Source organism: Cebidichthys violaceus, unplaced genomic scaffold, assembly GCF_023349555.1.
Source record: "Cebidichthys violaceus isolate CVI_PGR_0920_01 unplaced genomic scaffold, fCebVio1.0.p SCAF_123, whole genome shotgun sequence".
Classification (NCBI taxonomy): Eukaryota; Metazoa; Chordata; class Actinopteri; order Perciformes; family Stichaeidae; genus Cebidichthys; species Cebidichthys violaceus.
Genome location: NW_027176289.1, coordinates 254 through 12,597, shown reverse-complemented (window position 1 = coordinate 12,597; position 12,344 = coordinate 254). Strand labels below are relative to the sequence as shown.

Here is a 12,344-nt window from a genome sequence, read left to right as displayed (position 1 = left end):
GGATCAAAGGAAGTGCAGAGTCGAGTGCGAGGACACGATTATCGTAACGAAGCGCTAGCGCTGGCGTTCCTACGGGGCGCGGCTGTGGTCCTGGCAAAGGTGTTTCGCTCGGGACCAAAAGGAAGCGTTGTGTTGAGCGGGAAGTTATTTGAATGAGCGGTTCTCCAGAAAAGCAGCAAGATCGGCCTGTTCCCAACAGATCAATGCACAAGTACAAACAATACAGGATTTGTAAAAAAAAAAAAAAAAAAAAATGAATGTAAACGGAACTTTTGTTTGTCTCCGAGAATACTTCACAGGGCACCTTTTAAGTCTGTTAAGATCTTCTCATCCCACACTACCTGACAGCATCAAACATACACAGGTTGCATCAGCTTGTTCTGACTACATGACTTTTTTTTTTTTGTGTGTGTGATGTGTTCAAAATAAAGACTTCAGACTCAAAAATGCAGAGAAGCGGGACCCGTTCTGTGCCATGTTTGGCTGCACGGCATGAGTTTGTAATGACTGAACCGGAGGCAGATCAGTGAGGGTTAAGAGGCTAACCCCAACTGAGCTGAAACACTGGCCGCAGTCGCAGAATTTAAGAAGTTGTTGTGTTTGGCCATTTACCAACAACACAGTGGAGGTGACTAAGTCGCCTAGCTTTAATGCAAAGACGTATTATTATGTGTCCCTGAGCTCGTCTTGTGTGTGTGTGTGTGTGTGTGTGTGTGTGTGTGTGTGTGTGTGTGTGTGTGTGTGTGCTCTTCTTACTTGTTATGCATTTACTTTGTTTGCTTCTGGCTTCAGCTTTGAGCTTCGAGCTGATCTCCTTACCGTCGAGTCCGCACGTCTGTGAACAGTCCGACCACGGCGACCACTCCGACATCTGACAGTTGACGGGACACTCGACCACGCAGGAGATGTTCATCTGCCACTTCTTCTCCAAATTCAGCTGCCGGCGGCACATGTAGGGAGTGAAGAGGTTAATTCGCGACGATCAATCGGTGTACGGCCAGACAGCACTACATTCCCAGAAGCCTTTTGGGGGGGGGGGGGGGGGGGGGGGGGACCGTGCCGGGCAGCATCAGGCCGGCGAGGGCCGCTGTGAAAGCCGCTCTGACACCATGTGTTTTTGTGAATGAGCCAGATGATGAAGCGGGCTATGGGTTAAATAGCTGTGGGGACGGCCCCCCCCCCCGCCTCCCCCGGCTACAATTACAGGGAGCCGAGACACATTATGGATGAACAAAACGCTCAGCCCGAAGCAACGACAACAATCTCTGCACGGCAATACTTCTGAATATTTCATGTCGCTGTGGGCCTGATGGCACTGGAAGGGTGCGCTCATATGTTGTAATGAGCGATGCGATTAAGTCATCAAGTAAAAGGAGTGTGTCAAATGAAGAACGGCAAAGAAAGGACCAACAGAATAAAAGGAGAAACTTGATGGATTTTTGCACGTCTCACCTCCTCACAGAATTTGATATCGACCGATTTTCCGTCGCTGCGGACGCAGTCGAGCATCCGGGTCTTGATGCCGCTGCCACACACGGCGTTAGGACTCAGCTGACACGTGCTCCAGTCTGAGGAGGAGGAGGAGCACAACACATTCACATTCACATTTAGGGCTGTTGGCGTTCATTAAAACTGGCGATACGAGCGCATCGGAGTGCTTGATGAACAACAGCGTTCCAGAGGCCTCGAGGCGCCAGGCTCCACAGACAACGATCCTAACGAGAGGACTGCTACCCCGTCAGCGGAGCGCACGGCTCTGCCGCACGTCGCTAATATTTACCAGGTGGCTGCTGTTGATTGTTACCACCCTGGGTGCACGCAGAGAAAGAAAGGCAGGTGAGAGAGGGAGTCAGGAAGCAAAAGGGAAGAGGAGCATTAATTCGAGTCACAAGTCACAGCATTTCACCGGCGTTCTGCTTCTGTGGCTGGATGCTTCTTTTTCCTCCAGTTGAAGCGGGATGACGCGGCGGGACAAAACACAAGGAGACGCCGTTCAAAAGGGTTGAAATGCGTCGGCTGTCACGCAGTCTTTACACCTCGGGGGGGAATAAATCCCAGACAGTGAGAATCAACCACGGTGCGTCTCAGCTTCTTAAGGTTTATGAAGCTCAGGCTTTCTTTAAACGCAGATATAAAGTGGATATTTGCTACAAAATATCAATTAATGTGTAGATTTCTGATAGGGTGTATTGACGCAGCAATATCAAACTAATTACCAGCTACTGCTGCTGACGTAAACTAAAAATCGTCAGGCCCTCGCTGCACTGTGGACAGATCTTTAAGGATGGGCGTGCCGTGCATATATATTAAAACCACTTAAGGCTCCCAGATGACTCAGCAGAATGGCGAAATGCCTCGCGCTTCCCCATACAGCAGCTCTGACTTCAGCTCATCGCCTCTGTCTCATGACACACTTATTCTTCCTCCAGCAAACACTGGAATCCCTTTAAATAATCAGCGTCGCTGTGCGTTTGGAGTCGGACTCTTAATCGCTGCTGGCTGACGAAGATCACCGTCGATGACAGAAGATTACTTTTGTCGGCGAAGAGGTCATCGAAGGTTTATAACGGCTCACTTAAATCCAATAAATCCGGCTGCCATCAGAAACCTTTTTTTTTTTTTCAATGCCAGCGTTGTAAGCGAGCCGTTTGGCCAGGCGGGGAAAAAAAAAAAGATTTGAGTTAAATAAGCAGGATTTAAAAGCAACATCAATACACACACCCCCCCCCCCCCCCCCCCCTAATAAACTTCACTGAGAGCTGTAACATGCTGTACGTCTGTGAAGTGGAAAGACAACATATTAATCCAGACTTTTGGATGCAAGTGCCGTTACAATCACAGCGTGCGACAACAAGGGGGGCTGAGGCGTCACTCACAAAGCACGCCATCCGCCGACAAAGACGAGTGGCTGTTTTTAGCTGCAGCGAGCTCGTTTGCGAGCTCTCGACTCTGGGAATTGTGTGTCTCCTTCTTGCCGAGGAGCTTTGTGGCACTCTGGGGACTGGAAATAGGGAGATTGCAACAAGAAAGAGCAACACTGAGAGACTGAGAGAGAGAGAGAGAGAGAGAGAGAGAGAGAGAGAGAGAGACAGACAGAGAGAGAGAGAGAGAGAGACAGAGAGAGAGACGGAGAGGAGAGAGAGAGAGAGAGAGAGAGAGAGAGAGACAGAGAGGGAAACTGAAGGAAGGAGCAGCTTGGACTGTCTCAGCATCCACAGAGAGAAGAGAGAGAGAGAGAGAGAGAGAGAGAGAGAGAGAGAGAGAGAGAGAGAGAGAGAGAGAGAGAGAGAGAGAGAGAGAGAGAGAGAGCGCTTTAACCAATAATAATCTCTGCTCGTACATTATGTACATATATACCCTGGGATGCCTGTATGCCACTGTGAACCCAGCAGTGGGGATTATATGTCACGTCTCCCGGCGTCACAACACAAGAGGGAAGACAGAGGAGGAGGGTGGGCTGGTTGAGAATGTGGGACAGCTAGCTGTGAAGGCAACGCTGCAAATCCAAAATGAATGCGCTGCCAATCCTTCCCCCTTTTTCTATTGAAATAGTTTGTTGCAGTTTTTTTTTCCAGGATGAAATATGAAAGAGTAGCCTCTGTAGCCGTGCGATACTGGAGGCGCGATATCCTGCGGATCAGAGGAGAGAGCTCGGGAAAGCTGCCAGCTCCGAGATCCGTTTGAATCTATACTAACGAAGCGAGAAAACAACGGCGTGAAACAACGGCGTGAGAGTCGTCACCTGTAGTAACGAACCTGCAGAGAATTAAAGCCGGAATCTGCAGCTCCCCTCGGCTCTACAGAGCTTATTGTTTAGCTATCTGGTCCGTAATGTTCATATTTTGGTTCGCTCTCACGGCATCATTTTTCGGCTGCAACACACAGCAGGGTTTTTTTTTTGGGGGGTTGAAAAGGCTGTAAAAAGCCACACAGTGGAGCAAGTAGCAGCTAAAGAGCTAGATATTTCCCGCAGGAGGCGAAAATGGACGAACAAATCAATCAGTTACTAAAAAAAAAAAAAGGTCATTGTGCTCTTGAGTTATTGCCGCAGATGTGACGCAGGGTGAGGCGCGTTACACGGAGAGGCCAACAGTCACATGCTTTTGCTTGTACTTGGCATCTTTAAGGCTTTAATGCTTGTTACTGCAGGGATTTTTGCAGAATGTCTGCCCATTCACACTTCACTTGAAATACAACCGACAGACAAAAAAAAAAAAATGAGTCCGCGATCAAAGAGCAGCTTTGAGAAAGACTCCGCTGACGTTACATCATCGTTGCGCAACACGATGTTTGATAAAACCCTGACAGGTTCGTGGTCGTCTCACCCCCAAAAAAAAAGAGACGAAAGCAATAAAAACACGCGAGTCATTTATCTCCTCTCGCTGTTAAAAACAGATGAGCGAATGAAGCATAGTCATACTTTTAACAACGCACAGCAGCAGCTGAGCGACCCTCAGCTGCAACCAGCTGATCATCAAAACATCAGCATCACAAACCAGATGCCAGTAAGAAAGTCCAAGTCATTCGATTATCAATAAATCATATTCTGGTCTTATTACTTCAGATAAGGGGCTGATTAATGGACAATAGAAAATACAAATCCAACAAACAACATCATCAAAAGATAAATACTAGTAAGAAAACAGTACATTTTATATGTATTAATAGTAATAACCTACCTCTCCATTTACACACTAACAATAAGAAAAAGAATGTCCAGATGTAGAACCATCGTGTGCAGAACTTCTACAAAAAATATAAGTAGCCGTGCGTTAAAAAAAAAAATCCCCTTTTCAGCCCCCATTGAGGCCTGTTTGGAGCATCTCCTCCCCTCAACAGGGGCTGAGACGCGGAGTCGTCGTCACGCAGACGTGGTTCCAGCGTTTCCTTTACCTGTGATGTTGTAGAAGTAGTTGAAGCAGTTGAGGTTCAGGCCGCAGGGCTCCTTGTCCGTGGTCTCTGGACACTCCCTCCCCACGCTGGGCGAGCGCAGGGTGTACGCCGTCCGCACCCGACTGTTGCTTGTGGTACACGGCTGAAACAGAGACGCCCGATTAAAAAAAAAGGAAACGGAGGAAATGACCATATGGCAGAGGGCGATAAGAACTGAACACAGACATGTCCCTCAATTGGAGCTCCGACTAATTTGCCCACTTCTGGATTATTTCCCAGTTTATTGGGCAACAATTCATTAAGATTTATGTCAAAACATGCAGGCTTTGTCCCTGGAGGGACGTTTTATCGATGTATTTCTAAAAATATTTGTTTATTTTCCCTCTCTCTCTCTCTCTCTCTCTCTCTCTCTCTCTCTCTCTCCTGGCATTCCCAGAATGTAGAATTTGATTCTTTTCCAGCAGGAAATGACTGAAACATTGACATTCTGCTGGAATGGTAGAACACCAGATTCTACACGGTCATCGCTCGCAAAGAAGAGAGTCGGGGGGCAGAAAATGACAGAATATCTCCATCGCTGGCACGATGAATAAAACATACAAGAGGACCCCCCCCCCCTCCAGTACGAGATTGGAATTGTGGGAAGTCGGCGTGTCAAGCACTTTGGGAGAGAATAGGGTGTGATTAACAAAATGCCAGGGTGCTGCAGCAGGTGAAACCAGAGCAGATAAAATAGCTTCTTTTTCTTCTTCTTCACGAATCGGAGGTGTCGGGGGGGGGGGCGAACGAGATGTTCCGACACCTCGCGTGCTTTTTTTGTTTTTTTTTGCAAAAACACGAAGTTTGCACACGTACCGCATGCCTGCAGGTGTGCGCTTTGCCGCTGTGATTAAAATCGGTGAGCAGCGTCTCCTCTTCACGTTTTACCGAGAGTGTGAAGAGGTCACGATTTAGCCGGAGACGCGTTCTCATGCTCTCCTCATTTTTTCCCCCATAAACCTGTAGGCTAAAATGAACATGTATGAACTTAAATTCCTTGAAGCGTCAAGTATCTCACCGCATAATCTTACCATAAATCAATACTTTTCTGAAAATACATCTAATTACTTTCGCCGTTTGTGGTCGTCTGTACAGATGACGACACACGAGCTGGGGGTAATATTTTACCCCAGCTTTCATGTTGGCCCGTACATCACTGCTGATGTAGAGAGTAGTGTGTGTGTGTGTGTGTGTGTGTGTGTGTGTGTGTGTGTGTGTGTGTGTGTGTGTGTGTGTGTGTGTGTGTGTGTGCGCGTGTATATCGCAAAATGTAAATTTGGAAACCTGCTCCGGAGTTCTGAGTCTTTATCATAAATCATCTTCCTTCCCTTCTGAATGCACAGTGAGCACAGTGTAATATAGGTGATGTATAAGCTGGTTTTCCTGCTTCCCGGTTCATACATCTCTTTTATTCCACCTCGGTGGACCAGAAATAACCTGTTGACAAACAATTTACACGCTGCTCACAATGATACAGTGCCGGCTACGCTTCCAAATTCCTTGAGCCTTGGGGGGGGGGGGGGGGGGGAATACTTCTGACAAGAAAAAGATATCAAGATAAATCTCAAGAGGACGCTTCAACACAACGAGTCTGTCCCACGCGTGTGGAGCCAAGGCGGCTGAGCTGGTCGGTCTCACCAGGCTGCAGCGGCTCCAGGGGCCCCAGTCGTTGAGGACGCAGTCCTCGGGACAGGGCAGGCGGCTCTCCCTGGCCCCCAGGGGCATCTCCTCGGGGTCGCACAGGTAGTCCTCCACGGACTCCGAGGGCCCGTCTATGGTGTTCAGCATGCACCTGTGGGAGTAGTTTCATTTTATATTTTTTAACAAGGTAAATGCATCATAAAATATGATTCCAACACATGAATAGATACAGCACAAAAAAAAAAATAACTATTATGATGCCTGTGTTGTTTTTATTTCGAACTGAATCCTGGCTTCCCTGAAATACCGCAGACATATTTTTAGATTTCCTCCCTCTGAATAGCAGCTTCTCATCCTCCAGATAAAGGGGAGCAAAGACTGTTTTCACCGATAATGTCACCGGCTCTAAAGAGCAGAGACTTAACCGAGGTCGTTAGAGTTGTGCTCGCTGCCAGTCTCTAGACGCGATCATTACGCGGGGCGAGGATGTCCTGTGACGTCCCTCTTATTGTGTATATGTGTGTGTGTTATGAATCTTCACAGGACCGCGATTTGTTTGGTCTCTACGCCTCACAGAACATCTAATCACAGCCGTATAGGTCGAACTACAGAGTGTGTTTCGGCATGTGCGCAACATTAATCCAAAGTTGGGAGTTCCACCCAAAAGGATTTGGCAGCTTGTCGGTTGTTTGACTTTCCGCTGAACCATGTGAAGACAGATTTGCACAGATCCTTTTTTTTTTTTTTTTTCCCCCAAATCACTTTACACAAGGCAGTCGTATTAATCTGAATTTAAATTAGCACGTGTCAGCTGCAGTACAGGTCTGACAGCCTGCAACTGCTCTGGATCAATCTGCACATTATTTTTTATTATTCATGATAACAAAAGATAAAAGCTTAAAAGAGTCCCTGGTGTTGAGGAAAGCCTCGGGCGATGTCTTCTTGTTGCTTGTCTTGTGTGATCAAAACTCAGAAAAGCAGCACATCTACACATCTGACAAATCACATTTCTTTATATTTCCACTTGAAAACACATTTAAAAAAAAAAGCAATTTATTACCTGTTATTGTTCATAATGTTTCCGTTGATTGACCAATCAACTAATCGTCTGATCGTTGCAGCACTAACACGCGCCGCCTCTGATGGAACGCTTTCACTAGTGAACATTAAAAATGGACAGACGGCTCGATAAGATACCTGACTTTTCTGGTCTGGACGCCTTCGCCGCAGTTCTCCTCAGGTCCACGTTGCTGACTTTCCACACGCTCCACGGCTCGGCCACCCACACCGTACTGATTGCAGTCGCTCTGACACGGCACCCACCTCGTACACCTGAGGACGAGGTGGACAACCTTCTTTTTTTTTTTTTTAAATGCGCTTAAACGTGTTCTCCGTGCGATTTGAAGTAGATGCAGCAGCTTGGTTAGTTTCTACTTCTGGGTTGAGCCAACTCATGATTATAATCATCCCACTCGTGAAAAGGAAATCTATATTCCTATAAATACTTCCTCTTAGCTCTTGGAAGTTGTCCAGCGAGTCTTTGGCTCGGCTCTGAAGTTTTTATTCCCCCCCCCCCCCCCCGTGCCGTAGCACCTTGTTTACTTCCAGCGAGGATATGTTATTGTGACATGTTTACATCTATCTGTCAGTGACCCACTGACATCCGTGACACTTAACATCTGCGACTGCATTAACAAATAGCTGAGGAGAGCTGCTCTTACCTGGGCCTGCAGCGATGAGTCAGATCCAGCGAGCGTCGGGGCGGATTAGAAGGAGACAGACGGATTAATGAGCACATGCCAACTGTTCATATAGTGCAGAACCTATGATTAATGCAGCATTCGAGAGGACATAATCAGAAAAGCCTCTGGCATAAATACCTGTGTGAACTTAACAGAAACACACACACACACACACACACACACACACACACACACACACACACACACACACACACACACACAACGCTTAGCGTAGATCAACACAACCTAATCTGCTGATGCTGATGCTCTCGGGTCTGGAAAGCATTTCATTTTTTGCAAATCATAGAAACCTTAAGGAGTCAACTGACACACGTTGGGTTCCATTTATAGCAGCCGTCGTCTGCTCAGCAAAAAAAAATAAATGTAAAAATAAATGAGTGCAGCAATAATGAGGGGAAGGTAAAGGAAAGCTCTGCAGACTGCGAGCTTCCTGTATTATTCATTAATACTTTCCTTCTGGCCCTCTGTGCAGCGCTGGATACATATAATGAGTATCACATGATTACATTGTAGCGCAGTTACTAAATATTCAAGAATCAGGTTTTCGTCCTGCTCAGCCACAGAGTAAGACTGGGTTTCAGCTCCAGCGCCCGTACCTGGTTGATGTGGTCCAGTTTGGGACAGGGCCGGCCCCCGTTGTACGGCTTCTCCCGGAGCCATTTGGAGCGAACTTTCACCCCGCTGCCGCAGGACTTGCTGCAGCGCGACCAGTTGGACCATTCACTGAGGCTTACATGTCGGAAGGACAGGGGATGATGCACGCCTCCTCGATGTAACTGAGAGGAAGACAGAGGAGGATGGGGTTTTTTAGCAGAAGTTTAACACATTTGGATGTATGACTGTGATTCTGGACAGTGTGCATGCGCTTCAGTCACAGCGCAGGATGCGCCATGTCGGCAAATTAGCCCAACCTCGTTTCCCGTGCTGTTGTGGGAATGAACTCTTTTAATTTTGATTAAATTAGAGCACAAACTTTCTTCTAGTCTCTTCGTTGTGTGGGGACCAGATTAATGCATTTAACTGTAAAAATGTGCAAAATCTTTATATTGCAGAAAAAAAAAAAAATGCGACGTCTATTTGTGCCCGATATAGCGCAAAAAACGGAAAAGACAAAAATGATGATTTGCTTCTTTTCGGTCCGTTTCAATGAATGACTAGACAGCGTACTGCAGTCTGTTATTAATTATTTCAAAGGGGAAACGCATTCGCCGGAAAATTGATTCATAAGAAATGAGCTTTGAAGTAAAAAAACAAAAAAACCTTTGTTCTCTCTCTGCATCCGCCGGGTTCACAGAGAAAGACGGCCGAGGCCGGTCCTCGAATCCCTCAGACGACTTTTAGTTTTCATTATCTCGTACGAAACCACATTTGTCCTAATTCCAAAGGTTAGTTTTTCTTTTTTTCGATCTAACAAACAAGCATTAAAAGTTCAAGAGCTCTAGTGGATGCTAGATGGGGGGGGGGGGGGGAATACCCAGCTGCAAGAGCAAACTATTAACCGATGCTTCACAGACTAATCTAAATGCACTTATTGATTTCTAGCCAGTGGAATGAAAACAGGGCGCGATCATATGGACTGTTACATAAAAGTGTAAAAAAGTCTACCGAAGGAGAGGTCGGCCCCGGCAACCGAGCTTCATTATTTCAATCTATGTCCTCTCGGCTCACGGGGTCGCGACACTGTCAGCGGGACAGATTTTAAGAATCTCCCTCTGCTGCTTACTTGTGTGCGGTTCTTTTCACTCTTTCACCGTCTCCCGGCTTTGATTTCCTCTGCTTTCTCCAGCACACACACACACACACACACACACACACGACACACACACACACACACACACAGGCCAAGGTTCAGTCAGATATGTTAAAAAGAAATAACTACTCTGAACTTTTGTCCGTAACAACAGGGATTTTGTTCTCTTTCTTTACGAGGCAGAAGTCAGTTTAGCAGATAGAACCTCATTTATTTTTCCGAGGCTTGTGTAACAGCAGCGGCCTGTAAATCAGTTTAGCCTTTGATTAAGCCGATCGATGAGGTGAATGAGCCGGGTAAGTGGAGTGTCTAACCGCTTCCTCTTTCAGACCGCTCGGCTCTTTAGCGGAGAGATGTGCGGGGCGCTCCTCTCGCTGACTGACGGCTTTTTGCTGAAAACACACTTCCCACGATTTTCAGATAACAAGTTTCAGAGGAATTTTTTTTTTGGTGGATGTATTATATATATATATGCGAGTAATTTTTCAGTCTTGCTGAGCGCATATGTTTCCTGTGTAGCGCCGGCGTGCTCACGCTGAGCTCGCCGGGGCGCAACAACACCTGTCTGCTGCTGGATAACATGGAGGATAACCTGAGGGGGGGGGGGGGGGGGGTACTCAAATTCTTTGCTCAGGAAAGTTCGTCCCGCAGCAAAACTCAAAAAAGGTCAGTCAGTTCAGGGCAAAAATAGAATAGCAGCGCCTTTAAATAAATACATACAGGCAAAATGAATAAATAAGACACGTGGCTGTGTGGGCGTGCTGCTGAGAAGACGAAATGGAATTCAGAAAGGTCAAGTTTGAGTAAACATTCAGCAACATGTTATGAGGCTCATCAGACGCCAAAACAGCTAATAATAGCAGAGAGGCAGCTTCTGTCACCAGCTCAAAGTAAACAGTGGAATTACGCCGTCTTGTGTTGCAAAGGTATCTATCATGATATGTTATCGCTGCAAAAGATGAAACGTTTTTGCCGGATGACCCTGATTTTTTTTAATTTTTTTATTTTATTCTTTTTTAAACAGGGAGCCACCTACAGCGGTCTAATTGAAATCAACAGGGAGGCTTTTGTTTTGCTTTTTGAAGCGAACGTTAAATATAGCCTCAGCTTTGACTAAAACCAACCTCAATCTTTATTTTGTCTTTCCTGTGAACCGCCTCTCAGCACCGCCGCAGACCGCCGCAGCCAAAGGCGGCGGCCTCTTGCTCAAAAGCACTTCAGCCAGAAGGATTGATTGGAGCTTAAAAAACTGGGATAACACTCAGCCGAAGGGTGATCTCACTGCCCAAAGCTACGCTGACCCAAAACTGAGCAGCACCGCTCCTAATATGATTCTTAATCCAGTCCGGACTAGAGTCCCGGCCGCAACTAAAACTCGCTGTGACATAATGATCACACACACACACACACACACACACACACACACGCCTGCATGCAGGCCTATACGCGTCTGCCTGACCTCCTTACACTCGGGTGCCCTGAGTCCAGATCAGCATCTGCTGCATCAACACCGCGCTGAACCTGTGACCTCCCACCGTCGGTCTTGGAGTCAGGACCGGTCGCTCTGAATCACTCTCAATCGCTCTCAGCCTGCGGTTCACTCGCGGGTCAGCCGACATCAACTCGTTAGGGTGTCGCGCCAAAAGCTCTCCCGGAGGTCTTGGGTTGAGTCCAGGTAGGAGATCACTTCTTTCCTGGCCTCTAGGAGACCACTTGTAAGCTGGCACTGCTCCTGCTGTAATTCCCAAAAGCAGGTTGTAACTGCTGACTTGCTCGACTCCCCCCCCCCCCTCCTGAGATGTTAACAACCTCACTGCCCGGGCCGGCACTCGAAGCTCCGGTGATAATTAGGATATGCACTCAAAACGCCTCTGGAGGCCGACCGGGTTTCTAACCACGGCCAAAGTCTATCAGCATTCTGCTTAGAAGATTAGGCAAACGCAAAATATGGCACATCAGAGTCAGAAACTGTTTATCGCCAAGTATGACTGCATCTACAAGGATGAGGCTTGGTGATTGGTGCCATAATCGAGTGAAAATGTACAATAGAATATGATAAACAAACAAGTATGAGAGTATGTTTAAATAAGTCTGTTAGGGTTGTGATGTATCTAAAAAAAGAACCAAGATTGATCACCTGCATGTCGATCCATTTGCTGAATTCCCCGAAGCTCCCGTAACTTTCTTGGAATCTCTGGCATTCCTCCCAGAAATGTTTGTAACTCAATTATATTCCAGAGTTTTCAGTTGTTGTTTTT

The 12,344-nt window shown here is 46.9% G+C and overlaps 1 protein-coding gene across 1 annotated transcript in view; it reads right to left on the bottom strand.

Annotated features, from left to right (window-relative positions):
* The window catches only part of thsd7ab (thrombospondin, type I, domain containing 7Ab), a 54,381-nt gene extending 46,446 nt beyond the window's left edge, over positions 1-7,935 (bottom strand). The window contains exons 1-5 of the mRNA XM_068706894.1: positions 7,771-7,935; positions 6,571-6,724; positions 4,894-5,035; positions 1,453-1,568; positions 820-937 (exon numbers count right to left, since the gene is read on the bottom strand). Coding sequence (XP_068562995.1) covers positions 820-937; positions 1,453-1,568; positions 4,894-5,035; positions 6,571-6,720 — 526 coding nt within the window. The 5' untranslated portion in view covers positions 6,721-6,724; positions 7,771-7,935. The remainder of the gene's footprint in view (positions 1-819; positions 938-1,452; positions 1,569-4,893; positions 5,036-6,570; positions 6,725-7,770) is intronic.
* Between the last annotated feature and the right edge of the window lie 4,409 nt (positions 7,936-12,344).